Genomic DNA, 27,393 nt, shown 5'->3' on the forward strand with positions numbered 1-27,393 from the left:
CCGAATAAAACAGGAAACATGTTTATGATATAAACCCTTCCGTATAATTTTAATTCTCAAAAAACATGTAAAAAACCCCTATAAAATCTAAATTATGGTAAATTACGACTCAGTACTGAGTTATCACAACGAGTATCCCCAATCACGTATCCATCCAATACTGTCGGAGCTGGCTTTCGTAGGTTTGTATTCCAATCCGATATAGCCATCGTAACCAATATCTTCCAACAATTTCAAAATATAGCGGTAATTGACCTCTCCTTCGCTATCTGGAGAATCACGAAGTGGTGCTTGAGCAATTTGAATATGGGCTGCAACAGATAACATCATGAGTCTCAGTTTCATAATGCGATAAATCCTATAAAAACACAGTATAAAATTACCAGTGTACGGCAATAGTTCCTTGATCCGGTGTGTCAAGTTGCCTTCCAGTAATTGTAAGTGAAAAATGTCTAGCTGAAGTTTCAATGAATCACTATTGATTTCTTTGACCAATTGGAAAGCTTAAAAAGATTAAGGGCAAATTAATTGGTTTCTTCAAAATAGAAATTTATGAAGCAACTGTTGAATATAAAACACACCTTTACTGAAGGAATTCATGAAGTAGTTGGGAATAACTGCATCAGAAATGGGTTCAATTAGACCAATCAGGCCTTTTTCTTGAAAAATTCTCGCGGCATACTCTAAATTGTCTCTGTAAACATCGTCCATTGCCGTATCCACAATGCCGGCGAACTTCTTTCCGGCCATGATATGAATTCTGGAATTACCCCATAATTATCTGCTTAAAATGTTTCTGTTGTCAAAGTTGGATAGGTTGAGACAGTACTTGTTGCAGTTTAATGCTGTTGCATATTCCATGGCTTTCTCCAGACTTTCTCTGAATTCGTCCCGTCTTCCAGACATGATGGCAAGCCCCAATTCACCACGTTCTGTGTCACCTGCATACACCAACAGTGAATGTATTAAAACTTGCAATCTTTTAATTAGGTATTGATTGTTACCAGGATAAGCATTGATTAGAATCTGGTCCACATTAGCAGCTGATTTTGCCTTAAAATGAGGAACAATACAACATGAATCAAAATAATAACAAGTGAGAGAAAGGATTAAGTTGAGCTGTGATTAGTATGTTACCTTGACTACATCTTCGATGGGATATTGGTACGGGAAAGTAAACTCAACAGCTTTGAAACCAGCTTGCGAAGCTAGTTGATACCTCTCCAGCAAATTATCCGTCGTTTCTGTAAACATAAACGACAAGTTGGCACAGAATTTCAGAACCATTTCTATGTCTTAACTGTTGGGGCTTTTAATACAATTAAAACTGTTTTTGGTAACTCGTACTGATGATGCCTGATGGCTGGCAACGACTACGAAACTTCTTCGTTTTAGACGTTTTTATCGCCGCCTATCCTTGACAAGGCCCATTTAAATGATGGTCACGCCTATTTTCCCCCGCCAGCCAGGGGGCACTAATGTCAAAATGTGCTATTTCGCCCCGGCTGCCGGGGGGCGCTAGTGACAAAACTGTCTATTTCCCCCCTGCCAGTAGGGGCGTTGGTGTTTAAATAGCTATTGCACACCTGAATCAGTGAACACAATCAGGTGGATACTACGGGAAAATACAGTAGTTGTTACTTCAAGCAGAGTCAACACTGACCGCTGCTTCAAGTAAAAGAAAACGACCAGTAAAAAATAAAATTATGTAACAAGTAGCTTGCTTGTTATTTAATTTTATTTCACTTGATATTTTACTTTCGATAAAAAGCAGTACCCAGTACATAAGATAACAACTATGAGTCAAATTTCTTTGTATTTCTTAATAGTTAAAATACATTTTATTAGGATTTTAAGTAATACAGATTAGGTTTTAAATACATAATTCGTCTGTCTGTGCAGCATAGGCTTCGCAAAGGGCACAGCGCCCTTTTTGCTGCCGGGGGGAAAGAGACAATTTTGACACTAGTGCCCACCGGCTGCCGGGGGGAAATAGATTTTACCTTAAAGGATCTCTTTTAGTCTAAGAGAAAAGCTCTAGCGTTGAATCACGAAACATTTTTCGGCTACAAGTCCAGCATGGCATTATGGAACCTAAATGGTGAACAATAATTACGTTTTCGTTTTAAGGCTTGAATCATGCAAGTACCTTATTTAAGCAATACTGAGTCAATTTACTTGTAAAGCAACAGGGTTTGTAACCCTAGCTGTACAGATGGCGTATTAAGACAGGACGAATTTTCAGATTTGACACCAAGTGGAAAACGAACCGGTATCTTGAAATCAAATCAGATTCGACGCGACTGAATCTGGATACTTGCCATTCCAATTCGTATTTTTTTCCCCAACTTATTCTGAAACGCAGGCCTGCAAGCTTTTAAGACGAACGAAATGTGTAAAGTCGTAAAAAAAATTCAGAAAATGTCATCGCCAAGTACACACTGTCATTGCATACTGTTCCTCGACGCTAGCAAAAATTTACATTCATTTAATTTAAAATCAACAAATCTTCAGAGAAACTATTGAACACTGCTCGAAAAATCTTAATCTTTCTAATCCAGAAAAAAAAAATCGTTACAACTTTGAAATTACTCTTACTTATAAAATACTATAACTCAACTCTGAAACTTGTAAAATGCATACCAATTTGCTTAGTCCAACCTGCAACTCCAGTCATCATCAGAGAAAGAGATATGGGTATCAGCGATATCCGGTGAAAATATCGGAGTTTCTTAAAGTTTTCTCCTCCAAGAAAACAAAGCAATTTCGAAAATGGTGTTTGCATCACTTTTCTCTTTGCTTCCTTCGTGGACAAAAGCACGTACAGAACCAAAGATCGGAAAAAGTTTTCCGTCTCAAGATCCCGATATTATTCAACTGACTGATGAGGAATTTAACACAAACCAAGCAGACCAGATCAGCAAGAATTCATCGTTCCTCCAATGTGAGAATGAGAGAATGCCAACCCCTCGCACTGCTTCACAGCTTTATCTGGAGGCAGTGACGCATGGACACCATCTGCGTGCAGTAAACAACCAGCAGATTCCACGGACTTCCATACAATCAAAACCAGCAAGTTCCTTTTACCAAGGTGACAGCCGTAATCAACCAGCTCGTAAAAATGGACTTCCGAATTCAGTAATGTCACAAGAGACTCAATCCCCAGGTTTTGTGAATCGGCTCCAATTACTAGAACAACGCATTGCTGAATTGGAATGGAGAGGCTCGTTTATGCCTCAAGATCTAAAAAAACACACAATTTGAAATGCTGGAGCTCCGCGAGGCACTACAGGCTTCGAACGAAATTATAAAACAACTGAAAGAGATGATCGGCGACGAAACTTTACACCGCCGTGGAGCACAATCACAGCAAGTTGACGATAAGGCTAATCCCTATCTACTGGAAAAGGAAAACGGTATTCGATCCTCACCTAGGCCAGTCCTTACGGCAGTAACAGGATTTCCACCACCGACGCCGCAATAGTTCTAGGAACGCAAGTGGCTTACTTAGGAAAGATTTGAAAACGTGGAAATCTTTACCCCAACTTCTCTACCGGTAGATGGCATTCCAACTTCTGTCAAGAAGGATAATCCCTATCGAAATGAAAAGAACAGTGGTATTCGATTCTCACCTAGGTCAATCCTCCCGGGAATGAGAGGATTTCCACCACCAACGCCGCAAGACTTCCAGGAACGAAACTGGCCTACCGAAAAAAGATTTCAAAACGTCAAGATCTTTACCCCAGCTTCTCTACCGGAAGATGGCATTCTGCCTTCTGTCAAGAAGGATAATACCTATCGAGTGGTAGAGGACAGCGGTATTCGATCCTCACATAGGCCAGTCCATCCGGCAGTGACAGAATTTCCACCACCGATGCCGCAATAGTTCCAGGAACACAACTTGCCTACACAGGAATTAGATGAAAACGTGAATATCTTTACTATAACTTCTCTACCGGTAGATGGCATTCCGCCTTCTGCCAAGAAGGATAATCCCTATCGAAAGAAAAAGAACAACGGTATTCGATCCTCACCTAGGCCAGTCCTCCCGGAAATGAAAGGATTTCCACCACTAACGCCGCAACAGTTCCAGAAACGAAATTGGCCTACCAAAAAAGATTTAAAACGTTACGATCTTTACCCCAACCATTGTCCCGGAAAATGAAATTCCGTTTTCTATGACCCTTGAAATTTTTTACGATGAAAATGAAATCAAAACTATGACTGAGCAACCCCCAAACCGACAGAAACGTCGACACTTGCATTCGCTAGTCTGAAGAAGATCAAATGATGGTAGAAAATGAAGGGGTTGTCTTAACTTTCGCGACCCTGATTCAGTTATCATTACAAGGGATTATATCCTTAAATGAATTATTCAGTTCCTAAGATGCGTTACATGGGACAGAGCTCAGCATGATGCTTTCAAAATTTTATCTTGTCAATCTGATTTAATAAATGGATTCTGTTCGAACATTAGAACATCTTATTATTTTTTATTTAAAAAAATGGGTCCCATTACGAATTACACATATGATATGTAAAACGGAATGTGTAAGAGTGTCTATGAATGTCTTGATCAAATTACCGCTGCAAAATTTGCTTAATGTTTAATTGATACCCAGTGTTAACCTTGAAACAAAGGTCTCGTGAAATTATGCAAATGGGTTGTAGTCAGGGAAGAAAATCTTATTCCAAAAATGGAAAGGCCCCCAAAGACTTGGTTGAGAAATGTTTCAACACTGAAGGACAACCAGGTGAACGTAGCCAGGAGCCTAGGAAGACCTTCCACATTTCGTTGTCCATAATAAAAGTTCACATAAATTAAGCCTGCCGGGGGCGAGAGAAAATGAAGATAATACCAGCACGCTAGCTGACGCAAAGAACAACTTTTGTGTTAGGTAGATGCTGAAATCGTTCAAATTTGACACAAACTCCTTTGTTGTCTCTCGTTGTTCGTTGTTGACGTTCCATTGGCAAACTAGCACGCATGTAATCGATGGAGATTCCCGAATATAATTTTCCTTGGGATCAAATCTGATCTTTCAATACAATCGATGGTAAACCACATGTTGAAAGTAGATTTTAAAAAATAGAAGTAGAATGTATGTGATTGTTAACAGTGAAAAACGGAGACCAAAATGATTGTAACATATAAATGGCGTTCCTAATTTGCAATCAACTTTCACTATTGCGTCGTAGACACGGACAACCCTAAAAACTTGGCTTTTAACCAACGAGACTACAGCGCCGAATGCAGAAAGTGAAAGGAGGCGAAAAGGAGAGAATCGGGAAAGAGCCGAAGGCATTAACTGAACTCCCGTTTTTCATATATGCCGAAAAACTAAACCAAACGTTCAGGTGTCTTAACAGTCGAGTGCCGACGTTCCAGTTGGTTAGTCACACGCAAGGCAGTGCAGATGTTTATCTGAGTATTTCCAATCCAATTGTTGTTAAAAATTCAGCAAGGAAAATGTTATCAATTCGAAGGTCGAGCAAAAAAGATCCAACCGGAAAAGCAGAATCTGGAGGTTACACCAATGATGCTTTCATTAAGGATGCGGCACCACCGACTGGCGACAACGAACGTGAAATTGAAAATTATCGACGATCGACCATCAAGAAAACAAGAAGCGATACTTACGGTGCGATCTATTTTCGTGAATCTAGTGAAGACGATGCTACGGAGGCCAATCAACGCTCAAGCCTCCGTAAAGGCAAAAATCAACCTTACCACCGTCAACATTGCGCAAAGCGAAAATTCAAAGGAGGCCACCATCACAAGCGCGCACGCAAAAGACCATCCACGACGAACAACGTGGCCGACGATGACGAAATGGAAAACCAGATGGCCCACCGATTGAAAAGAGCGTTTAGCATTTCTAGTGAATCAAACACGAGCCATACGGAATTGCAAGGCATCGACCACAAGGAGAATTTCTCGTCCATGCCTTGGTACAGCGGATGTTCCATTTGGTTGCAGCAAATGTTGGCCGTGGCTATTGAAGATTTGATCAACACCAAAGAAGCGTCAGTCATTCGCCTTTCAAAACCTTTTTTCGACGATTTGACCGACGAGTCTGTCTGGCGTGCAATGCCCGTTGAATGTCGAGACATTGGCATTTTAATGGCGGCCCTTAAAGGGAATGTCGTCATGTTGAGGTGTTTCCTTGCACTTGGAGGGGGCGCCAATGTCACAGATTTGGTGGGACGATCGGCTCTTCATTACGCAGCCAGTTCGTCCAGCGCCGATGCTGCCCTCTGTATCGAATTGTTAATCAAACATGGTGCCATCGTCGACTCATGGGATTTGAACGGTGAAGCGACTCCGTTGATTTGCGCAGCTGCTTCTGGCCGAATGGAATTGGTGGAAGCGTTGTTAAAAGCCGGAGCAGACGTCAATGCTGGACTGTCCGACTCGAAAAATTTGGATGGTTCCAGCCCTTTGGTGTGGGCCGTACGGGCCCGGAGTTTGGTTTGTGCTACGCGACTAATTGAGGCCGGTGCTGCAGTCAATAGCATCCAGGTGTACAGTGAATCGCCGATTCACGTGGCCGCTGTTCAGGGTGACGTTAATTGTCTGAAACTGCTGCTGGACAACCAGGCAGACGTACGTGTCCTGTATGGAGCTGAACGGCGAAATCCACTTCATTTGGCAGCTTTCGAAGGCAACGTCGATTGCATCCGTTTGCTCTTGCACACCAGCAAAGCGCAAGTGAATGCAAAAGATTCTTTGGGTCGGACACCTTTACATTTGGCAGCGCTGTCCCAATCGGTGGATTCCGTGGAAGAATTGCTGGACAATGGAGCGGAAATTGATATTTGCGACGAGATGCAAGAGACGCCCCTTCACAGTGCCGTCGTCAAAACTCGTCAATCCATCGACGTGGTCAAATTGCTTATTTCGAAGGGAGCCAATGTCAATGCGAAGGATCAATTTGGACAAACACCTCTTCATATAGCGGCTTTCAATGAAAATTCGAAATTAGCTACTTTGTTGATCCATTCCGGCGCCGATTTGTCGGCTAAAAATCGGGGGAAAATTTCAGCTCTGGCGTCGGTTGTTCGACGAGTTCCAGACGCGTTATCGGCCATTCCGCGTACGTTGGATTCGGCCGTACAAATAGTGGACAATGATCCAGCCGATCCAGATTGCCAATTGCGATTAGATTTGAGAGTCTTGGTGCCTGGTGGCAATCAAAAACAAGTGGGCGAAATGGGTTTACTGACGGCGTTAATTGCGGCCGAACAGCGTCACACACTCCAGCATCCCGTCATCGGGGCTTTTCTTCATTTAAAATGGATGAAAATTCGCAGCATTTTTATCGGCTCGCTTATCTTCCAACTCTTCTACGTTCTCTTTCTGACGCTCAACATTCATGCGATTTTCGTGGTGGACGTCAATGTTATACTGGCCCACAATTCAACCGCAAGTCCTGCGTTTATACCTTGGTCAGAACCGTGGAAGGCAACGCTATGGTGGCTGACGGTCATTGTTGGTTCGGCAACAGGTTGCAAGGAAATTTTCCAGCTGTACTGCAATCCAAATGAGTACATCAGAGATCCGGAGAACTATGGGCAAATAATCTCGGTCGTCGGAATGGTCCTCTCGTTTCTCCCACCTCATCCAGAACACAAGAAACACGGCGACGAAAGTGACTGGCAGCATCACTTGGCCGCCATTGTTATTGTCGTAGCCTGGATTAATTTAATGATGCACGTCGGGCGATTTCCAGGTAATTTATTTTGTTAATTTTTGACATAAAAAAAAGTTAATAATACCGTTCTGTTGATGATGTGTTGCAGTGTTCGGTCTGTACGTGCAAATGTTCACTACCGTTGCACGAAACATTGGTAAATTGTTGGTGGCTTACGTGAGTCTCATTGTCGGCTTTGCAATGGGATTCGGCGTTTTGTTTCCGGAAACGCAATCCTTTTCACATATGCCTTATGCACTCCTTACGGCATTTGTCATGATGGCTGGTGAATCCGATTACAGCCAAATATTTTACGAAGCCAAAGAGGGTATCAAGTACAACGGTACCACACACCTCGTTTTCCTGGTTTTTATTCTCTTGATTTCCGTCGTTTTGATGAATTTAATCGTCGGTTTGGCCGTTTCCGACATTCAAGGACTGCAAAAATCTGCACGCCTAGACCGGCTCGTCAGATTAACGAAACAGATTGCACGCATGGAAAGTTTCATTTTCTTCCCATGGCCCATTCATTTTTCCAGTCTATGGTCCAAGTTTCCTAAACGTGAATCCATACGGCGACATGTGCTTGTTGTGTCACCAAAAACAAAAAGGAATTACAACTTCAGGCCAAACGACCCACGTGACCATCACTTCCCAGCCGACATCAAGGAGAATCTGTTGAAAATTGTTGTTCAGAGAGTTACCAACAAGAAAAAGGGTACACAAAAATCCCACGTACCCATCATGCGAACGGTGACGACACAAAAGATGGATGACAACAACGAAGAACTCTACAACGCGGTGCTAAATCGAGTGGACGAACTCTTTCACAATTACATGTCACAAATTGTTTTGATGAACACTCATATTGAAGAGCAACTCAACCAAATGGCTAGCCGACCCACCTGGTCGTCGACTCGATCGTGGCAGCAACGACCCTCTTGTGATTGTTCCATGATTCACGAAGAGTCCTTTACTCGAAAGAGAGCGTATTCAGTCGCTGCTGAATCACTGGCATGATCGCAGTTTGGTATCATCAATTACTGCTCTACAAATATTAATTACTTTAAGTGAAAAGGTTTTCATGTGGATTACGTTAAAATCAACTCATAAAATAATGCTTGTACTATAATCATAATCTTGCCTAAGAAACGAAAAATAATGCTTGATCGAATCCGTGTAGAATTTTAAAAACAAATGAAAAGATAGAGTTGAACAATTGGGAGTAACTGAATAGATTCCGAGGGTGAACAACGTGGGCGCCAAGACTTTGATAAACAACAAATGGCTTCAAGGTTTGTGCAATAAATGATCACACTGCCCTCTCTGTTCAAACAAGAAAAATAATCGATGAACAATTATGTTGTAGATATCGATTGCTTAATTCTGACCCGCGATTCTTAAGTTGGAAGAAATTCCGTCTGCAATACAATTTGTTCTAAACTGGCAAACTAAGTGTATCTGAATTTTAGACAATATTTTTTAAGAAATCTTGAAATCGATCACGAAATACCAATCCAAATAGTTTTTTGGACTCAGAAGTCAGAAACAAATGGAATAAAGGCTATTATATTTGGCTGAAGGGTTTGATGAACCAAATAAGGTAAAATATATTGTATCTTCTTCTGGTTCTTCAAAGCATGCTTTGAAGCATGCAGGCTTCGATGAAGCAGATTTTCGGGCCATAATATATTGAAATCATCCTTATTAACCGCCATTGATCACCTGCCTGTTTAACAACAACATTAACAATGATACTTTTTGAAGTTGCGAAGCATATTAGTCTATGCACTAAACCACTAGCACCGGAATCGAGGGTGCAATCGTCTTTTTAAATATTAGTGCACGGCGGAATCCGAGGTACAATAGACCTTTCTGACACTAGCGCCCTCCTGGAATCCGGGCTGGAATAGGTGCGACCAGAGGAAAATACCGTTAGGCTTCGTCCACAGCTTGTCGTTATTGCCAATAGCACCTGTGGCCGCAAAGGCGCCGGACTCCACCTGTTTATTTAGTGTTAGTTGTGTCGTTCGTTTTCAATATCATCTCCGATCTCTTCGTACGTCTTCCAAGCCTTCTGATGATGGATACGCTTAGATCCATTTGTTTTCAACTTTTTTTCACGGTCAAAATGTCTTTCCTCAGTATCAAGCATTTTCTCGAAGAAGCCTGCAGAACAGTGAAACCATTTAATGGTAAACAATTCTAATTGATGTTTATTTAATTTTATTACTAATTTTCTTTTAATTTGGCCGACAGATCCTGTCAATCGCCAGGGTGAGTACGCCGTCATCACAGGTGGGAATCGAGGCATAGGTTTTTACACTCTTCATGGTTTGCTGACTTCTGGCATGAAAGTTATTGCAGGTAGCCTACCATTTTTTAAAAACTTAAATGCCCTGATGACAATATCTGATGAAACGGGCAGGCTGTAGAGATGGAAGGAGCAAGCAGCAATTGTTTGACAAACTTGAAGAAGCTGGCTTGCCAACCGATTCAGTTGAATGGATAAATCTCGACTTGTCTTCTTTGGATTCCGTCCGGGATTTCGCAAAAATTGTTCTCGACAAAAACGTTCCCATCAGTTTACTCATAAATAACGGTATTTGGTTTTCTCTATATGTTCTAAACCACGACTTATAATGTCATTTCCATTTCAAATAGCCGCCATCATGTTCACGCCATATGCCTTGACAAAAGACGGTTTTGAGCAGCAGTTTGCTGTAAATTACCTTGCACATTTTCTCTTGACTCATCTTTTGTTACCACGCTTAATTGAAGCAGGTGAAAAGAACCAAAAACCTTCGCGAATCGTCAATGTCTCGTCCGATTCGTCTTTCCTTGGATATTTGACGCTCGACGATCTCCAAGCCAAGTAGAGCTCCCGAACATATCAATGTCGTCTGCCATCAGCTGATATTTTCTTACTTCTCTAGATCCTTTTACAACAAATTCTGCGCCTATGCCCAATCTAAACTGGCACAAGTCCTGTTTACTGAAATGCTTGATACTCAGTTGATCCAAAATAATCATCCAGTTAAAATTTATGCTCTCCATCCTGGGGTTATAAGATCCAACTGGTATAACGATGCTTGGCATTTAAGAATCTCCATTCTGCTCGTCGGTTTTTTATTTAAGGTATTAGTCCATTATAACGTTGATGTTGACATAATTTAATTCTATTTGCATAGACTGAACGTGAAGGAGCACAGAGAGTTTTGTATACCGCCCTATCGCCTGAATTGGAAAATTCAAGTGGAGTTTTTCTTACAGACTGCAAAATTACAAGACCTCCAACAGCTCTAGTTTGTCCTACTGAGAGGGTGAAACTGTGGAATGCAACATGTCAGCTACTCAATATCAAACAATTTGGAAATTGTTAATTGAACTTTGACATATCCTGCTTTCTTTTTGAAAATGTGTTTAACCCTTTATCTCTGAAATGTTTCAATTAAGTAAAAACGTATAGACGGTTCATGGCTACAATCCATCGGTGTAATAGATCGTAAAGCACAGAGAAACAGTCGAACAAAATCTTAAGTTTTATTCGTCGGCTTCGCCAGAAGCTTCCAATTTGGAAAGGAATGCCTTCTTCTTGGCAGCAACGCGAGCCTTGCGTTCTTTCAGAGTAAGCCTCTTGGCGTTCCAGCGCTTCTTCTTGATCTTGGATGGATCCTTGGTCGACTTTTGCCTCTCGGGGTCAGCTCGGATAGCTTCATGGGCTTTCTTGTACATGGCTTCGATCTATAGAGTATCACAAGTTTAGTTTAGGATGACTGTTCCTAAGATTCAGCACTTACGGTATCGGCAACTAATCCGTGTTTGATGAACTGAGAAAATTGCTTTTTGTAAGCTTCTTCATCCTCATCCAACAATTGGCGCATGTAGTCGGCAACATGGGAGCCCATGATGTGCTTGCGGTGAACCTCGGCATTGAACTCCTTCGATTCGGAATCGTAACCAGGAAAACGTTTGGTGCTATGGGGAACGTCAATGCCACCATCGACGGCTCCCTTCATGGCACCGAATACGCGTGCACCGGTGGTAGTGCGAGCCAAACCGACATCGAGGCAAGCGCGGAATGCACCTGGTCCATCCTCAACATCCTCAACATTGAAAACTCCACCAGTAACTTCTGTGCAGCCTTGGTAGATGGTATCTAATTTAAACTTCCTCAAAAGCTGAAAAGGCAAAAAGAGACAATCAGATACAGGTTGCTATTATCTACTCAATTGAATGTGACTTACTCTTCTAGCGAGCAAAAGTCCAGTACAGTATGCTGCGGCATAGTTAGTCAACCCAACCTTGACACCATAGTGAGGAAGTTCATGACTGTATGCAGCACAAACAATCACGTCTCCTTCAATACGAGCGTACGCTATCTGCGCAAAAATAATGTAAGCGAAATGTGAAATAATAATTTGTAGAGAAAGAAAGAAAAAAAATTACCTGACAACAAATGTCTTTGTTGGTGAAACGAACAATCATGCGGTACTTCGGGGTGTTGTACTTGTTCTTGTCTTGAACTACAAGACGACGGCGGGCATAGTAATCGGTCTTTCCCTCACGGCGCCTGCGGAACTTGACTTGGAACCTCTTGAAGTAGGCTTTGTTCTTGACCACTTTAATAAATCCCTGCGATTAAACGCAAAAACTCTCAATAAATCGGCATGTCAACACAAACGAATCTAACTTTATCTACGGTGGATGACAACATCCACCTTTAATCAATTAACATAGTACATTAAGTAAATATATTCTACGAAGTTGGAAAATATAGAACTTACCATATTGGAGATAAATTAAATAGCTTCGGTTTAAGGGCGAAAAATAGCCGGACCTGCAATGGCTTCGACTCAACGACGAGGCCGAACTGAATGAGAAAGAATTACTCGCCAGATGGCTGAGATCACATATGACGTCTGACATTGTTGCCCTTTGGACTGGAAGATATTTGTTAAAATTTTACATCTTAAATTCACATTTTAAAATAAAAAGGAACAAATACATATTGATCAGATTGGCATTTTAAAATTTATAAAAATCATTTTCTCGTTTTTAGTTGTTTTGTTTTGTTACACAGCTGGTTTTCGCGTTGCTCAGCTGTTCACGGAAGTCTCTGCTGTCATTGGTGCCAGAAAATTTGAAAGTCGCAAAAAATCATATTGCGCCTAGGCCTAGTAATAGTTCTCTTGCTTATTTTGTCTTTTGTCGGTTCTATTTCGTCGGTCGCTCGAGAATTTATCCATGCAGTTTGATGATAGTGCAAAATGGCTATGGGAGTCCAATATGGTGTTGATGTTGGTTGGACTTGTTCTAATTTACCTAACTTTCACAATTATGGAGTACACAACAAAGAGGGTATTTGTTGTAGCAGCAAATTACATGTTCTGTCTGTAAACTTTATTTTTTATATTATCCCAGAGACTTATGAAGCAAAAAATTAGCTACAAACTGGATCAAGCAAAAAAAAATCTAGCCAAGTTAGAAGAGGAACTTGATAACAATGAAAATTCAGTCATTGCCAAACGCAAGCATATAGTTGAGTTTCCCATAGAGGATTTGCTGAAAAAACTTCAAGCTGGAGAATTGAACTGCATTGAAGTACTTAAAGCATATCAGGCTAAGGTAAGCTGTAGCCACCATCTTGTAACTGTGAATACCTAATGCTCATTATAATCTTACCAGGCCCTAGATGTGACAAAAGAATTGAACTGTGTGACAGAATTCATTGCAGAAGCTGAGGTCTTTAAACTCAATATCACTATGGTCAATGTACAACAGAGGGCTTGTGTTTGAAAATTATTAAATTGTATCCAGGAATGGGCTAAGGAATTGGATGCTAATGCTGCTGCCACAGGGAAGAGAAAGCCACTTCATGGTCTTCCTTTTAGCGTCAAAGATAACGTCAGTATTGTTGGTTATGATTGCACCGCTGGAATTTCGAAATTTATCAACCAATCTGCCATCGAAGATGCTGCCTTGGTTTCTGCAATCAGAAGCCTCGGTGCAATACCATTCTGCAGAACGAACGTCCCCCAAACATTGTTGAGGTAGTAGCAATAAAGTGACGTATGATTCATGCCATTTATCTTAAAGGATGTGGTTTTTTTTACAGCTTTGGATGTAGTAATCCAATATGGGGTTCCACGAAAAATCCGTGGTGTAAAGATCGGACGCCGGGAGGCTCCTCTGGTGGAGAAGCTACTTTGGTTGCTGCTGGAGGTTCACTGCTTGGTATGATTGTCTGTTCTTTATCTTAATACCGCTCTTTATCTTATTATGGTGGTAACTATCTTTAGGAATCGGTAGTGATATTGGAGGAAGTATTCGTATTCCAGCAGCTTTTTGCGGAGTTTTTTCCATCAAGCCAACTAGTTTAAGACTCAGGTATGGATGATATTACTATTGTTTACATTGGTCCGCAGGAATAGAAGGAACAATTTACTATATTTATTTATCGTTTAGCTACAAAGGATTCAGGAAATCTGCTGTCGGTTGTATTGGAAGTAAGTTTAATCCATTGTTATTTCATTAGAAATGCATATCGTAATGTAAAAAAAAAAAATGTGAACTTCTGATCAGTTCCTTCTGTACCTGGAATATTGGCACGAGATTCCAAAACTGTGATTTTGCTCTGCAAACTGCTGCTTGACGATGGTTACATTCGAAGATACTTTGATCCCGATCTGCTACCAATACCCTGGAACGAACAAGTAAGAAAGTATTAATTTTTTACTTAACAAAGTCTAATAATATTGTTTAAAAAAAAAACAAAAAAAAAAACGTAGATGTTTACCGTTTCGAGTAAGTTGCGAATAGGCTATTATGAAGAATGCGACTACTTTCCCTGCACGCCTGGCGTCCGTCGCGCCATCAGGATAGCTAAGGAAAAATTGGAGGCGTTAGGACATGAATTGATTCCGTTTTTGCCACCGCGAGTTGACTATGTTATTAGTTCAGTCATTAGCATGTTTTACGCGGATCAAGGAAGATACGTTTTGGAAGCGCTGTAAGTCCAACATCCACTAATTGATCAAACCCATTCGATTGTCGTTGGTACGAAACTAATTGTCTTCTTCTTTAGCTCAGTTGACGACATCGATCCATTACTCGCCTTACAAATTAAAGTAAATTTGATTAATAAATTATGATTTTCTCCTATTCTGAAATTTGTAGTTTGTTGTCAGATTGCTCTGAAGCTACCGCATCCTGTAAAACAAATGATTCGACCGTTACTCTCTTTGATCGCCCCTCGTCTCGCACCCTGCTTCATGGGTAAATGCAATTATTTTTAGTAGAAAAAAAAACCCATTATAGAGGTATACCTTTGGTTAATGGCATCAGCTGCTGCGGGCCACCAATATCGACACTCGTACCAATTGTGGCAGGGGGTCTTGAAACAAAGCGAGTATAAAGCGAATTTCCTCTCCGATTGGCGGAACTTGAACTTGGATATCTGCATCGGTCCATGCTTTGCTTGTCCAGCTCCATTAGCCAAAGACACGGGCCGGCTTTCACGTAAGTAACTTAACGTACAAATAATTTAGACATCATTTCCAATCGAGTTATGTTTCAATTTTGTTTCTGTCAACTGTTAGCCGCGTTTGCCTATGCTTGTCTTTACAACTTTTTGGATTTTCCTGCTGGCATCGTACCGGTCACGAAAGAAACGGAACAAGACCAACTGATGCTGTTGAATGGCGGTTACGATTTTAGAGACTTGGTCTGCAAACTGGTGAAAAAGGTGAAATCAGTAGTTTTCTAAACCCAAAATCTATGCAATTTCAACATTTAGATTTTACTTTTGAATATTATTAGACTACCCAAGGAGCTATCGGTTTGCCAATACCAGTACAAGTCATTGGACTTCCTTATCAAGAAGAAGTCGTACTTCGTGCAATGAACCTTCTCGAGTCCGCGATTCAAAATTGAATTGTCTTCCAAAATTTATTCCGGGACTTAAGTGCCGTATTTTACCGTCCACGTAACGCACAACAAAACCCATATTCTTTCTTGTTGCTCACAAATATTCAATTGGTTTCAATTTAGTGAAATGTATTCAAACTAAAACCAGAAGGATTTGACAGAAATTTTAGTCGAAGAAACGTAGTTGCAATCAAATACACTAGATGGCCTTTACGCCAATAAAAGCCAAGTTTTCTAACCCAATCGTAACTATCAGTGCTTGCTGTTAGAAATTTTTGGCTTACCTGTTGTTTTGTTTTTCGTCGGGGGGTACGAGCGAGTTCAAAAATCAACGTTTTTATTTATTCAAGAAAAGCAAGCGTTTCAAATGTGGTGTCGACGTGAATATGGCTCCGCGAATGTCCCACTAGTTTCATTATAACCAACTAAACGTTCGATTTTCTCCGTAGCGATTACATACCGTATTAGGCGCATAATGAATCAAGTTACTCAATATGGCAAGGGCATATATCGTCCTTCGTGCGGAATGTAAATTTGTCTTTATTGGAATATAACATTCAGCCAAATAATAAACCCTTTTTTGAGCCTCTGGAGATGACGTTCTGCCTGAAAAGATATCAGGGCAACTGAACTGTCGAGTGTCGTATTTCGTTTTATGTTACGTAAAAATAGAGACGCAGAACATTAGAAGGGGAACAGGAAGAGAAAATGGGGAGAGAACGAAAAAAGGAGGTCTCGGGCAGGGTAAACTATTTTTAACTTGTGATGGAGAGAAGACGACTGGAAGCCGAAGATTGCTTTAGCAGTTGGACGAAGGAAAGTTTTGCCATCGTCGCGTGTTTTCCACGTCTCCGTTTCTCTTTTTGCCCCTTTTTTTTCCCCAATTTGCATATTGAATTTGGATCCAAAAGCTCAAGATGGATGAAATTGATGGACTTGGTCAGCTCACCGATTACCGCCGACTTTGCAGTGATCTCACGTTGCAGACGAAAAAGGAAGGATTTTTTAAGGTAATTGAAATAATCTCGAAATGTGTTGAAGACTTTTTACGAAGGCGTACCCGTCCACTTGATACATTCCGACATGGATTACAAAGCAAATAAGCAAGTGCAAAGTTTGAGCTGATCAACTGGGTCTCATAAAAGTTAATAACGCCGGCAATAAACCACACGACTTTCACAGGATTATTTGGCGTCCATTGTTGATCAAGTGAGCGAGGAGGAATTTCAAGAATTCAGCAAACAACAAACGGATTATGATCGCATTCGCTATTGCTGGACTCTTCCAGCGTTGCACAAAACGATGAAGAGCTTCCGGCCTTCTTATCGCGGTAAATCGGCCGATGACTCAGCCAAACGACGTGAGCAAGGCAACGAAGCTTTTAAAGAAAAAGATTATCGCAAAGCCTTGGTCATGTACAATCAGAGCGTCGCCTACGCCCCATACAGTAACTTCAAATTTTCTTTTTTTTTTTAAATTTGGCAATTCAAACCAACTCTAAATTTCTGAATTTTATATTTAAAAAACCAAAAAAAAAACAAAAAACAATAAGGTTCGTTGTTGGAGAAGACGACGTTGGCGTTGGCGTTGGCTAATCGTTCGGCTGTCCTGGTCCATTTGAAAGAATATCGACTGGCTGTTCGCGATATCCAACTGTCCCTGCAATCCAACTACCCCGAAAAGCAGCGCTACAAACTGTACGATCGAATGGGCTATTGCCACCAGCAACTGGGCGAGCCGGCCAAAGCTCGCGTGGCTTACACCGTGGCGTTAGATTGTCTTGCAGAGAGCGATTTGGAGTTGCACGCGTTGGAAAATTGGCGTCAAACGGTCGAAAAGAGTCGATCAAAATTAGCATCGAGCAGCAATCCGTCAAACCAGCCGACAACGACCGTGAACGAGCTGCCTGAATTGCTGGGTGGGGCCCATCCTACCATTCCGAACGCATCGCGGAACTTATCTTTGAAAGTGGACGACAATTGCGGCCGTTATTACGTGGCAGCAGACGATATCAAACCGGGTCAGACGTTGGTGTGCGAGAAACCGTACGCTGCGTGTCTCCTTCCTGGAAAATTTACAAGTCATTGTCATCACTGCTTCGTTCGGTAACAAAGTGGAACACGAAAGAGGTTAATGGAAATATGATGAATGCAAAGTAATACGATGAAAAGCGAGGTCAAACGTGCCATTGAATATCTTGATATCACGTCTGAGTTGATGGGTGCCAGAGAAACAATGAGGAAATGATGCAGGCAACACGAATTGAATTCACGGACGGATCCTTCTTTCGACTATAGCTGCAGTTTACAGCACCGTTCATCATTGCTTTCGTATATGTTTCAAGTGTTCCATTTCTAAAGCAATTTCCTATTTTCTTCCTGAATTCAGATTGATCGCCCCGTTGGCATGTGTGACGTGTCGTGGCGTCTTTTATTGCAGCGTCGAATGCAGAGATGAGGCCGGCTCCACTTACCACCAATACGAATGTATTTCCCACCTTCATTACAAATGCGTGCACGCAATAATTAGAATCTCCTTATAAAGGTGGGATCGTGGATATTTTGACAGCGTCTGGCTCCTCCATCCTTTCGTGGATTGCCTTGAGGATTTTGACGAAAGGCAAATTGGAAGATTTCCTTGCAGCGCGCGAGCAGCTGGAAAAGGGAGACGGGATGAGGCTTGCCCAGCAGCGAGCAGACGATTACAGTTGCATCTATCATCTTGCCACGTTGTCTCACCTGCGTTCAGACAAGGATTTTTTCGATCGCACTTTTATGGCTTTGTTCCTGTTCCAGTGTCTGAGAGCCTCTGGATTTCTACCGACACGCCATCGTTACGAAGAAGACGCACTCAACATCACCGACGATGAAATTTTCGTAGCTTCTTTGCTTCTGCGTCACTTGCAGCTTTTACAGTTCAACGCGCACGAAATTCATGAATTTGTGTAAGCGGCTTATTTTTCCGTTTCTCTCGAATTTCGTTTCTAAAATCTTTTGACCGGTTTTTCTTTTTTTTTTGTTTGTTTTTTTAAATGAAAAAGGCAACTCAACGAGAAGAATATGAGGAGCACGAAAACAGCCTACATTGGCGTGGGCATTTATCCGGTACCTACTGTGTATAACTTTATCTGATGCTGACCAGGTTTACCTTTAACGTTACGAAACTTGTTGATATTTTTATATTCGATCGGTACATGGAGACGGTGGCCTTTTTTAATCACAGCTGTCGACCGGATGTGGCAAGGTCTACGTGATTTCTCTTGACCAAAAACGACCTGTGACTTCACCCATTTCCTTCATTTCCACACGCAGGTATTTTCTGGGCACGGCCATGGTTATCACTTCATCACGTTCCATTCGTCGTGGTCAAATGGTGGCCGAAAATTACGGCCCCATTTTTACTCACAAACATCTGGCCGATCGACAGCAAAGTCTTCTAGGAAGGTATTGGTTTCAATGCCAATGTCCCGCCTGCAAAAACGATTGGCCAATCTACGATGGCATGCCCGACATGGAATCGGTCCTGATTTGCTGTCCGCTATGTCGAGGATCTCTTCAATCCGTCAACTCGTCCTACGCTCGGTGCACAAAGTGCAAGAAGCAATCGCTGTGGGAAGCCATTCGACGGCCTGTAGACGAAATCTCTTCGCTCTACCAAACGGGCATGCGGATCATGGACTTGGGACAAGTGGACAAAGCCATCCACGTCCTTGGCTTATACATTGAAATGATGGAGACGTTGGTGGAAGACTTGCCTATTCGCGAACTGTTTCTGGCGCAAGAAGCTCTTCGTTTGTGTCTGGGCACCTATGGCACCAAATACGTGGCCACGTCGCATCTCTCGTTTAAAGCAGCTGCCGGCAATCCCGACAACAAGACCAACGCGTAATGCGAATCGGCAATCTTTTTTTTTTGTATTGCGTGTCGACATTTTTATCTTGCCCATTACACTAGAGAACTTCTACCCCATGCAGTCGTGTACCACTTAAAGAAACGCAAATAAAATGAATTTATTGGCTCCTCTTTTCCAAAATGTCCAACACCTGTCGACATTGAGCGCGGGCCGTTTCAGCAACTCGATCGATCGCTTGGCGCGTTTCCGTCTTGTACGTTTCGTCCTTTAAGTGGGCGTTTGACAAGTTAATGATGACGTTGTCTCTAGCCGATTGGACGGCAGTTTTCAAGCAACGAGCTGCCACCTGGTCAAACAAAACTCGTTGATCACATGGCTGTCGCTTGGGGTTAAAGCAACAACAACAAACCCGGGCACATACCTGCAAATCAGACTTGCAATTGATGTTGCCAACGGCTGCCATTTCGACGAGCGTTTGCCAGACAGCGTCGACGTGTTTGGCTAAATGAAGAGGAACGTCTATGGCCTGGCGCAATCCAGCTTCCATGGCCGCCTCCCGTCCGCCACCAACTGGTGACAGTTTCATGGCCATCTGTTGATTTATACATGTGCCCGATAGGCAATTTTGTTTTGTTTTTGTTTGAAAGTAAATGATGGTTAAAGGGCTGTGAATGTAGACAGACCATGTAGTCGTTGAAGGCATCTGTGTCGGCGTCGATCATTGGAATCGAATGAATCATGGCGTCGTGCAACGGCGGCAATAAACGACGAATGGTTGAGTCGACCACTTCGAATTGGCGTTTGCCATAAGTCATTTGGCCCACCATCGTCGACAAGCCGCAACCCTAAACGCCAAGACATGAAATACCAGCACATGCAAATGTTTAACCAAAATTAATTAATTAATTGAATGAATGGACTCGTTACCAACGCGGCTAAAAGGGCTGCGACGGAGCCTCCGCCGGGCGCAGAAGTCCGGGCACCGACACTCAAAATGAATTTCTCAACAGAAAGCCGAGCAAGAGGACCGACATTGGTGACATTCAGTCGATATTCGATAATCCTCTCCCTGTGATTTAATTTGTGTGTTTACTAACGTGATTAAGACGTACCGACTTTGGATGAATGTACTTTGGATGAAAAGGATGAAGTGCCCCCAAGCCGAGACGGTCGATGGCCAATCGAACCTTTTGCTCTTCTTCCAACAGCATCAATTTCTCTTTTTCGATGTAATAGTCGGCCGCTTGCAAAATGGCCTTGAGAGGAACGAGGCCGACAATCTCCGAGCCCATGATGGCCACGTTCAGTTGGTGGGCGTCGTTGCGTGCCTCCTCGTAGGCCGCGTGGATGGGCGTCACATCGTGATCCGTCAAGTTGAGAGAAATTTGAGCCATTTGAGCCTCTTCGAGCCACCAACCGATGCCCTGGACGGCCTTGAGTCGTCCAGGCTCATTTGAACCTCTTCCTTGTTCACGCAGATTCAGCGCTATGCGATGCGCCTGCTCCTTCGTGCCCAGCACGTTAATATTGAAGGCGATGAGAAATTTCCGGACGCCCGTGGCCGTCGCCCCCCATCGTGAAACAAACTCACATGGCCCGAAATCTGGTTTCCATTCGTCCTTGTTGATCTGTTTGCCGTGCGTGATTTCAGAATTGAATATCAGCTGACGTAAGACATTTTAGTGACTGAATTAAAGCAAGTGCCTTGTCTTTGATGGCTTCGTATTCGCCGGCCCTGATTTGCGGCAGGCTGATGCGATGGGCCCCCTTTTCCGCAGCCATTCCGTACAGGTAGACGGGCAGTGAGAGTTCATCGGCCAGTCGACGTCCAAATTCTTTCGCGCATTGGACACAATCGTCGACATCGACGCCCTGCAATCAACGGCTCTGTTAGTACACTCAGTACAGTTATTTCTGACATGTCTTACCTGAACGGGGATGAAGGGACAGACGTCGAGTGCTCCCATACGCGGATGTTCACCTGTTGTTTTTTTCCCCCCCAAAAAATGAATTGCTTTTTCATGAGAAAATCTTGCCTATAAAAAAGACTTTTTTATTTCTTCCCGGGGATAGAAAAGGAAGAAGAAAACTAATTTCTAAGGTGAAGCTTGAAAGAAGAGATGGTGAAAGACGAAAGTCTCTGTATACGGTGGGCATTCGTCACGAGTGACAGGCTCATTTATCAGCCCATTCCATCTTTCTTTCCCATTTTCGACGTCCATTGGCGCCTTCACATCCTACGTGTCTTTTTTTGTTTTGTTTTTATAACGTTTCAATCTTTATTAGCGTTTCCCCCCCCCCAAACACGATGATCGCAAGTCGGCTTTGTTTTGATTTTCTCATTTTCAAAGGAAAACCACAAAATCTGAGAGAATACGACGAGACCCCCGAAACGTTTAAAAAAAGGAAAGGTTTAATAGTTGAAAATACCTTTGTGACGAGCCATGTCGATGAGTTGATAAGCGACACGACTAGCAGCCAAAGCCGCTTCGACCACATCAGATGGCGAACCGACAAACGTATAAACCTGTATGTGTGTATCCCATTTCATCAATTGAAAATAAAAATTATCTCGTTTTAAAAAATAGGTAATCAATATAGAAGATGGAATTAGCAAAAGCATAGCTAGTCGAATAATGTTACGGTGCGGTTTGTTGAAGTGCCCGGATCGACATCGAGTAGTGTGACGTTGGCTGTGGCTCGTATAGCAGACGATATGGCTTCGATTATCTTTTGCCCATAAAAAGATCGAGGAAAAAAACAAACTTGAAAATTCCAAATAAAAACAGAGTTGAGATCTGATGCCAACTAACCTGCGGGTCACGACCTTCGGAAAAGTTTGGTACGCATTCGACGATTTTCGACATTTTGTTTTTTTCAAAACTCCCAGTTCAGCAAGACAGACGAGACACTAGGCGAATGAAGATGACGCGACAACGAGGCTAGGATCGAGTCAGCATGGAAACGCAACCGACTACGACGTAAGCAACAACTGGACTGTCTCCCTCGAAAACATTTGGTGTTTTTAGTTATTTGCTGTTCCGTATTATTCGTTCGACTTTCTTTCTCTCCTTTTCTCTCCATTCCATGTTGGCCTCGCTGTGTTTTTATATGGCGAAAAAGGGAAGAAGAATCGCCATTAAAGACAACTAAACGACCTTCAAGTTTAATGGCCGCCCTAAGGCCCTGTTTTGCACCCAGTTTAACTTTTCACGTGTGATCCTTTCTCTTTTGCCGCTCTTTGGTACAAATACAGTGGCAGCATCAAACAGCAACAGAGTTTCTCTCTTTTCCACGAAGACGACCTGCTAAAATCTGAACGAGGTGGGGCCAAACGTCGTCGATCATTCGTCATGTTTGTGTTGTTGTTGCCCGATCAAGGCGATAGGTGGCGAAAGGTTTCTGTTTTTTTTTTGTTTTTTTTAATCTTTTCCCCAGAGCAGAAAAGAAAACGAAAAGATTCGGAAGGCAAAAGAAAAACAAGAGTTTGGGCTATCGATGATGAACCGACGACGATGTAATTCCATCCGTCAGGTTTTTCCCAATGGTGCGCGCCAATTTCCAAAGACTCAACAAATCACACGACCCGTGTGGACGTGCATGACGATTCCGATCGTGCACAGTCCATTTTTTTTGGTTGCGCCTTCTTCTTCAACGACTTGGAGGAATTTGCATTTCAAGTTATTTATTTTCTCTTCGGCCCGTCTCGTTTCGTCCCGGCGTTCAGAGCGGTCTGCTGCAATGGGCGAAAAAAAAAAAAAGAAAAAAAGCGAAATGTCGGTTGGGTTACGCAAAATGTAATTAAACAAAGAAACCCAAACCGGAATGCAACACGTTTTCAGCAACGGTGTCTATTGCACAAGAATTGCACAGGGAGAAGAACTTGGAACAAAAGGGAAGAAGGACCGGAAGTGACGATAAGAAAACTGGGCGCGAGTACGTGTGACGATTGTTTCGACTTTTGTTTGTTCTTTGCAACGCGTTCTCCTTTTGTGTACTACCTATCCTCCTGCATGACATGTTGGGTGGCCAGGCCGCAACAGCAGCCGAGACAAAGAGGCTGACGTGGTGTCCATTTTCGCGCGCAAAAAACCGTGCCAAAACTGGTTGTGGAAAACAGCTCATTTGAATAGGAAAGACAAATCAAAGTCGAAGGGATCGAGATTGGCGCTTACTTTAGTCTATTCGCCTAGGAGCGCCAATCGCTCCTCCCACTTTTCTTTCTTCTCCAACAGTGCGATTATCGGCAGTGTTGGAGCCTTTTGCTTTTTCCCACTGATTATCATTAATGGCTGTTGCCAGTTGCCTTCGTGTGTGTGTGTGTGTTGCTGAAGCCATTCGTTCGTTGGAAGCCTCGACTAGGGTTGGCCTCCTCATTCGCCGTTGTTGTGTGTATGTGTGTCAGGAAAAAGGAGGAGTGGAAACCGGGAGGGGGATGGGAGAGACAGTGTTAGCTCCAGACTTGCCAGTCTGTTGGCCACTTCAGTCGTTCGCCTCACTTGGTTGCGTGAGGATTCGACGATCCACCGGTCGCCATATTTTTTTTTCCGTTTCATTGTCCCCTTTCCCTCCGACAACCTTTTGCTTCACTTTGCTCCACTTTGCTTCACAACATCTCGACATCACCGGTGAGAATAAGAGTAATTTAATTTTTTTTTTTTTTCAATTTTGTTTCGTGTTTTGGACGATTTGGTCTCGATGATGAACCGGCTTTGAACCAACGTCCAATTGATGGTCAGACAACACGTGCCTCGACCACTTGTTGGTTTCACTCTGAAACTCTCGTCAACGATATTTTCCCGATTCCATTATCAATTTCTAAAAGCCAACCATTTGTTTTCACCTTAAAAAAAACAACAAAAATAAATAATAATCTTTCGAACCGGTTACTTTTGTCTCCAACGACGAAAGAAAATGGAGGGAAAATTCATCCGCCCTCCGTTTTTCTTTATACTCTTTTTCTTTCTTGTTGAGAGAGAGGGGGGCTGTTTGATTTACTTGTCTTTTGGGTTGTTCGTTTGAGAAGAACTGATTACATGATTTGTTACCCACTTAAACAGGTTCGTTGTAGAAGCCACTGGACATTTGGACAGGCGCTGCGCTTCCATCTCTCGGCTGAGAGATTTTCCTTTTTTTCACGTCGAGCAAGAAAACAAAAAACAAACAAAAAGAGACAATAACAGATCGAGAGAGAGAGAGCCGAGTGTCGTGTGCCCAGTCACTGGTGGTGCCCCCGTACATGTGTGATTTTCTGTGTTTTGTGTCTTTTCCCCCCCGTGCCGGTGTCTCTCTCTGTGTGTGTGTGTGTGTGTAGGTGAGTGTCCAAGTGATTGATTGTCGGTGACACCTGAGCTTTCCCAAAAAAAAGGGAAAAAAAAGGGAATTTGACCTTTGACAGTCCATTTCTTTGACACTTTGAAACAAACGAAACTCGTTGACATCGAGGACTGTGCCCCCCCCAATTGTGCGAATTTTCCAGTGACCGACTCGCCTGTCGACGTCGTGGTGCTAACAGCAACAAGAGCAGACGACTCTGGGCGTATTCCACGCCCTGTGTCTCTCGCACGTGCAGACGACCATGAAGAAATCTGTTGCTGCCGTTGTCGTCCTGGGCTTTTTGCTCGTCGTGGCCTTCATCGACGCCTCTAATCCACAGGTAATATTCTTCTTCTTTCTCGTTTGTTGCTGAATGGGCGGCAACTTCGAATTCGCTTTTAATCGCGCTCGTGGGGCCAGTCAAATTTGGGGTTCACGGTATGCATCGTGATGTCGGTGATGGATGGCGGTGATTTGGACAATGTCTCATCATCCATTAGCCAAACTGGTTTTTCTGCTCATCCGAAATGACCTCGTTTTATTTGGTTTGTTTTCTTCTTCGATATGGTGGCACATTATTCGTTTGGCTACGATATTATTACCTGATCAGTTGGAAACGGTAGCCAGAGGCAAGCAACAAGTCGACAAACTTTTTGATAACAAGTCAAAGATCGTAGGTAGGAGAAAGAAAGAAGGAAAAAAACAAAAAAAACGAGTAGTTTAAATTGCATTATGCATGTGGACCCCCGCCATATTTGGTCATGTGTTGGGGTTGTTCGACTCTCTTTGTGTGTGTGTGTGTGTGTCTGATGCCATCAACCTTCATCTTTTCTTTCGTTTTCCCACTTTTTATCCGTTTATTTCACCTCCGGCTCGAACCATCTTTGACTCGTTCGTCTGAATTTACCGGTTGTTGCGTTTTGGTGTTGCACTGGTGGCTAGAAAGTGGTCCAGTCTCTACACCCCTTGGGTTTCTTCTCGTCCAAATTCAATCGTCATCTTCTTTAATTTTTTCGTTTTTTAAAAAGAAAAGATAGGGTTCACCTGGTTGTCTTGGCGGTGAAGGCAACTGTTCAATCACGTCGAGGGCGGATAGGCTCAACTAAAAGGGTGGAGACGATGAACGACCAATACTTATCGATGCGCATCGTTTTTCTTATTTTACATTTCCAAAATGATTTATAGTCTCTCAAGTTGAATGGAGATTTACGATTTGTCGTTGAGGGAAGATGGAACATGAAATCTAGAGATAATTTAACGTTGATGAAGGAAGACAAAAGGCCTCGTATGATTCACATCGGAAGCCGTACTCGTCCATGGCCTCTTTTTCGCTGCCTTATCGTTTTTCCCTTATCAGCTTCATCTTTTTATATTTATTTGTTGAATGTGGAGAGATAGGAAAAATGAAGGAATGTCTGCGTGGCGTTGGCTAAAGCTATTCGTGACTGAACGCCACCGGTTCTTTTGGCTGCCTCTTTTGGCCTTTTTCTTTTTCTTTTCGGGATTGCACAACAATTCGGACATGCACGAACAAGAAGAAGAAAAGCGAAATCCAACTAAACGTAGGTGAACAACTGGCAATGTAGACCGACCCGACCCAACCAACAACAACAACAACAACGTCTTATTTATATACTCGTCTTCTTTGCTCCTTTATACTTTTGTCTACGAGAATAGATGACAGTCGTTCACGGTTGTGATTGTGTCGCCCCGTCGAGACGAGATGGGGCGTGGTCGGCGTACTTTCGGGGCGCCCAAGTTGTGCGGATCAGTAGCGTGTGACTGTTGTTTCGGCAACTTTGAATTGAATTTGACGACGATTACATCGCAGTTGATTTCCTGTCCGTTTCGAGTTTTTGGGCTCGTGTTTCGATAATCATTTAGAACGGACAAAAAATGAGGGATTGAAAGTCGCAAAAGGAGGACAAGGATCTTGACAAATATTGTTCCAGCATCAGAGAGAGAGAGAGTTGGTCCGCGTTTTCTTTGACTGTTTGAATATTAAGAGGAGGACAGACGGCAGTCGACTGTTAACAAACAAGAAAAAGGTTTGATGAAGATGAAGGAAACCTCGAGGCCATGCGCTCCTTTCATTCGAAAATGGAGATAATTCACGCGTGAATAGTCAATGAGCCAATTTTTTTCCCCCCGACTTGATGTTACCAGCACCGCTGAACGATTGTAAAAAAACGTATTCTTGTTGTGCCCTATCGTCCCAATAGAAAAGCATTGCCCTTTTCAACGGCGTTTGCGAATGCGAGGCATCTTTGCTGCATTTCGTGAAATTCGGGGGGTTGTTTTATTTTCGAAACGGCCATAACTAACAACAATCGGGAAAGGGAACGCCCCTCGGCTCTCTATCCCTCTCAATTGTTTTTGGACCGTTGGCTACGCAAGAGTGTCGGATAACGTATTCGGCTTTTCTCCTTTTGATTGGGGGACGAAAGTGGAGAGACCGAAGGTATAAATCAAGACGGCCGACGAAATTAAAAAGCGTCTGGAATTGCGCCATCCCGAGGACTGGCTTAAAAATTGCTTTGGCTGTTTAGCTGGAAATCTCGAGTAGTTTGAAAGTTTTCCCTCTTTTTTGTTTGTGTGTGTG

At 42.7% G+C, this 27,393-nt stretch overlaps 8 protein-coding genes across 9 annotated transcripts in view; 5 read left to right on the forward strand and 3 right to left on the reverse strand.

Moving 5' to 3' along the window:
- Positions 1 to 21: 21 nt before the first annotated feature.
- LOC116919713 (putative hydroxypyruvate isomerase) lies at positions 22 to 1,443 on the reverse strand. The gene is made up of 6 exons (XM_032925725.2): positions 1,138 to 1,443; positions 1,005 to 1,053; positions 830 to 941; positions 582 to 760; positions 384 to 503; positions 22 to 311 (listed from the first exon to the last, which is right to left on the reverse strand). The coding sequence occupies exons 1-6, from the start codon at positions 1,285 to 1,287 to the stop codon at positions 124 to 126; spliced, it is 798 nt and encodes a 265-aa protein (XP_032781616.2). The 5' UTR covers positions 1,288 to 1,443; the 3' UTR covers positions 22 to 123.
- Positions 1,444 to 4,778: 3,335 nt separating this feature from the next.
- Positions 4,779 to 9,145, forward strand: LOC116919694 (transient receptor potential channel pyrexia). The gene is made up of 2 exons (XM_032925703.2): positions 4,779 to 7,733; positions 7,804 to 9,145. The coding sequence occupies exons 1-2, from the start codon at positions 5,252 to 5,254 to the stop codon at positions 8,712 to 8,714; spliced, it is 3,393 nt and encodes a 1,130-aa protein (XP_032781594.2). The 5' UTR covers positions 4,779 to 5,251; the 3' UTR covers positions 8,715 to 9,145.
- A 145-nt stretch (positions 9,146 to 9,290) lies between these two features.
- LOC116919708 (retinol dehydrogenase 12) lies at positions 9,291 to 11,169 on the forward strand. 2 transcript variants are annotated; one of them, XM_032925720.2, is made up of 7 exons: positions 9,291 to 9,889; positions 9,954 to 9,992; positions 10,053 to 10,061; positions 10,123 to 10,296; positions 10,359 to 10,569; positions 10,631 to 10,832; positions 10,886 to 11,169. In XM_032925720.2, the coding sequence occupies exons 1-7, from the start codon at positions 9,775 to 9,777 to the stop codon at positions 11,075 to 11,077; spliced, it is 942 nt and encodes a 313-aa protein (XP_032781611.1). In that variant the 5' UTR covers positions 9,291 to 9,774; the 3' UTR covers positions 11,078 to 11,169. The 2 variants fall into 2 exon arrangements, with proteins under 2 accessions (XP_032781611.1, XP_032781610.1); XM_032925719.2 differs by having other exon boundaries at positions 9,954 to 10,061.
- LOC116919709 (60S ribosomal protein L5) lies at positions 11,168 to 12,634 on the reverse strand. The gene is made up of 5 exons (XM_032925721.2): positions 12,482 to 12,634; positions 12,144 to 12,329; positions 11,942 to 12,076; positions 11,495 to 11,875; positions 11,168 to 11,438 (listed from the first exon to the last, which is right to left on the reverse strand). The coding sequence occupies exons 1-5, from the start codon at positions 12,482 to 12,484 to the stop codon at positions 11,238 to 11,240; spliced, it is 906 nt and encodes a 301-aa protein (XP_032781612.1). The 5' UTR covers positions 12,485 to 12,634; the 3' UTR covers positions 11,168 to 11,237.
- Positions 12,635 to 12,785: 151 nt separating this feature from the next.
- On the forward strand, positions 12,786 to 15,852 carry LOC116919698 (fatty acid amide hydrolase 1). The gene is made up of 14 exons (XM_032925709.2): positions 12,786 to 13,055; positions 13,119 to 13,322; positions 13,383 to 13,439; positions 13,515 to 13,747; positions 13,813 to 13,931; positions 13,997 to 14,084; positions 14,163 to 14,203; positions 14,280 to 14,410; positions 14,486 to 14,706; positions 14,782 to 14,824; positions 14,885 to 14,972; positions 15,042 to 15,215; positions 15,296 to 15,441; positions 15,516 to 15,852. Exons 1-14 carry the CDS (start codon positions 12,942 to 12,944, stop codon positions 15,627 to 15,629), a joined length of 1,773 nt encoding a protein of 590 aa, XP_032781600.2. The 5' UTR covers positions 12,786 to 12,941; the 3' UTR covers positions 15,630 to 15,852.
- A 146-nt stretch (positions 15,853 to 15,998) lies between these two features.
- Positions 15,999 to 19,640, forward strand: LOC116919696 (SET and MYND domain-containing protein 4). Its single transcript, XM_032925706.2, has 8 exons — positions 15,999 to 16,633; positions 16,806 to 17,070; positions 17,176 to 17,728; positions 18,012 to 18,109; positions 18,168 to 18,567; positions 18,664 to 18,727; positions 18,823 to 18,866; positions 18,935 to 19,640. Exons 1-8 carry the CDS (start codon positions 16,541 to 16,543, stop codon positions 19,509 to 19,511), a joined length of 2,094 nt encoding a protein of 697 aa, XP_032781597.2. The 5' UTR covers positions 15,999 to 16,540; the 3' UTR covers positions 19,512 to 19,640.
- Positions 19,520 to 22,742, reverse strand: LOC116919700 (formimidoyltransferase-cyclodeaminase). The gene is made up of 10 exons (XM_032925711.2): positions 22,289 to 22,742; positions 22,119 to 22,205; positions 21,906 to 22,002; positions 21,404 to 21,456; positions 21,180 to 21,347; positions 20,607 to 21,103; positions 20,403 to 20,544; positions 20,159 to 20,320; positions 19,897 to 20,067; positions 19,520 to 19,821 (listed from the first exon to the last, which is right to left on the reverse strand). The coding sequence occupies exons 1-10, from the start codon at positions 22,340 to 22,342 to the stop codon at positions 19,633 to 19,635; spliced, it is 1,620 nt and encodes a 539-aa protein (XP_032781602.1). The 5' UTR covers positions 22,343 to 22,742; the 3' UTR covers positions 19,520 to 19,632.
- A 910-nt stretch (positions 22,743 to 23,652) lies between these two features.
- Positions 23,653 to 27,393, forward strand: part of LOC116919692 (basement membrane-specific heparan sulfate proteoglycan core protein) — a 42,486-nt gene continuing 38,745 nt past the window's right edge. The window contains 2 exon segments of the mRNA XM_045171566.1: positions 23,653 to 24,103; positions 24,536 to 25,131. Of these exon segments, the coding sequence (XP_045027501.1) occupies positions 25,054 to 25,131 (78 nt within the window). The 5' untranslated portion in view covers positions 23,653 to 24,103; positions 24,536 to 25,053.

The sequence above is a fragment of the Daphnia magna genome, linkage group LG3 (assembly GCF_020631705.1).
Source record: "Daphnia magna isolate NIES linkage group LG3, ASM2063170v1.1, whole genome shotgun sequence".
Lineage (NCBI taxonomy): Eukaryota > Metazoa > Arthropoda > Branchiopoda > Diplostraca > Daphniidae > Daphnia > Daphnia magna.

Coding starts and splice junctions, on each gene's coding strand:
- LOC116919713 (XM_032925725.2), bottom strand. CDS start 1,287: ATGGTTCTGAAATTCTGTGCCAACTTGTCGTTTATGTTTACAGAAACG. Junction 942..1,004: donor TCTAATCAATGCTTATCCTG/GTAACAATCAAT, acceptor TGGTGTATGCAG/GTGACACAGAACGTGGTGAA. Junction 761..829: donor ACAGCATTAAACTGCAACAA/GTACTGTCTCAA, acceptor GGGTAATTCCAG/AATTCATATCATGGCCGGAA.
- LOC116919694 (XM_032925703.2), top strand. CDS start 5,252: ATGCAGAAAGTGAAAGGAGGCGAAAAGGAGAGAATCGGGAAAGAGCCG. Junction 7,734..7,803: donor GCACGTCGGGCGATTTCCAG/GTAATTTATTTT, acceptor GATGTGTTGCAG/TGTTCGGTCTGTACGTGCAA.
- LOC116919708 (XM_032925719.2), top strand. CDS start 9,775: ATGATGGATACGCTTAGATCCATTTGTTTTCAACTTTTTTTCACGGTC. Junction 10,062..10,122: donor TGGCATGAAAGTTATTGCAG/GTAGCCTACCAT, acceptor TGAAACGGGCAG/GCTGTAGAGATGGAAGGAGC. Junction 10,570..10,630: donor CTCGACGATCTCCAAGCCAA/GTAGAGCTCCCG, acceptor TTACTTCTCTAG/ATCCTTTTACAACAAATTCT.
- LOC116919709 (XM_032925721.2), bottom strand. Junction 12,077..12,143: donor ACAAAGACATTTGTTGTCAG/GTAATTTTTTTT, acceptor ATTTTTGCGCAG/ATAGCGTACGCTCGTATTGA. Junction 11,439..11,494: donor ACGGATTAGTTGCCGATACC/GTAAGTGCTGAA, acceptor GATACTCTATAG/ATCGAAGCCATGTACAAGAA.
- LOC116919698 (XM_032925709.2), top strand. CDS start 12,942: ATGCAGTTTGATGATAGTGCAAAATGGCTATGGGAGTCCAATATGGTG. Junction 14,204..14,279: donor TGCTGTCGGTTGTATTGGAA/GTAAGTTTAATC, acceptor ACTTCTGATCAG/TTCCTTCTGTACCTGGAATA. Junction 14,825..14,884: donor TACTCGCCTTACAAATTAAA/GTAAATTTGATT, acceptor GTTTGTTGTCAG/ATTGCTCTGAAGCTACCGCA.
- LOC116919696 (XM_032925706.2), top strand. CDS start 16,541: ATGGATGAAATTGATGGACTTGGTCAGCTCACCGATTACCGCCGACTT. Junction 17,071..17,175: donor CGTCGCCTACGCCCCATACA/GTAACTTCAAAT, acceptor AAAAACAATAAG/GTTCGTTGTTGGAGAAGACG. Junction 18,728..18,822: donor TTGGCGTGGGCATTTATCCG/GTACCTACTGTG, acceptor CGGTACATGGAG/ACGGTGGCCTTTTTTAATCA.
- LOC116919700 (XM_032925711.2), bottom strand. CDS start 22,342: ATGTCGAAAATCGTCGAATGCGTACCAAACTTTTCCGAAGGTCGTGAC. Junction 22,003..22,118: donor GCACTTCAACAAACCGCACC/GTAACATTATTC, acceptor ACACACATACAG/GTTTATACGTTTGTCGGTTC. Junction 20,545..20,606: donor CTTCATCCTTTTCATCCAAA/GTACATTCATCC, acceptor ATTAAATCACAG/GGAGAGGATTATCGAATATC.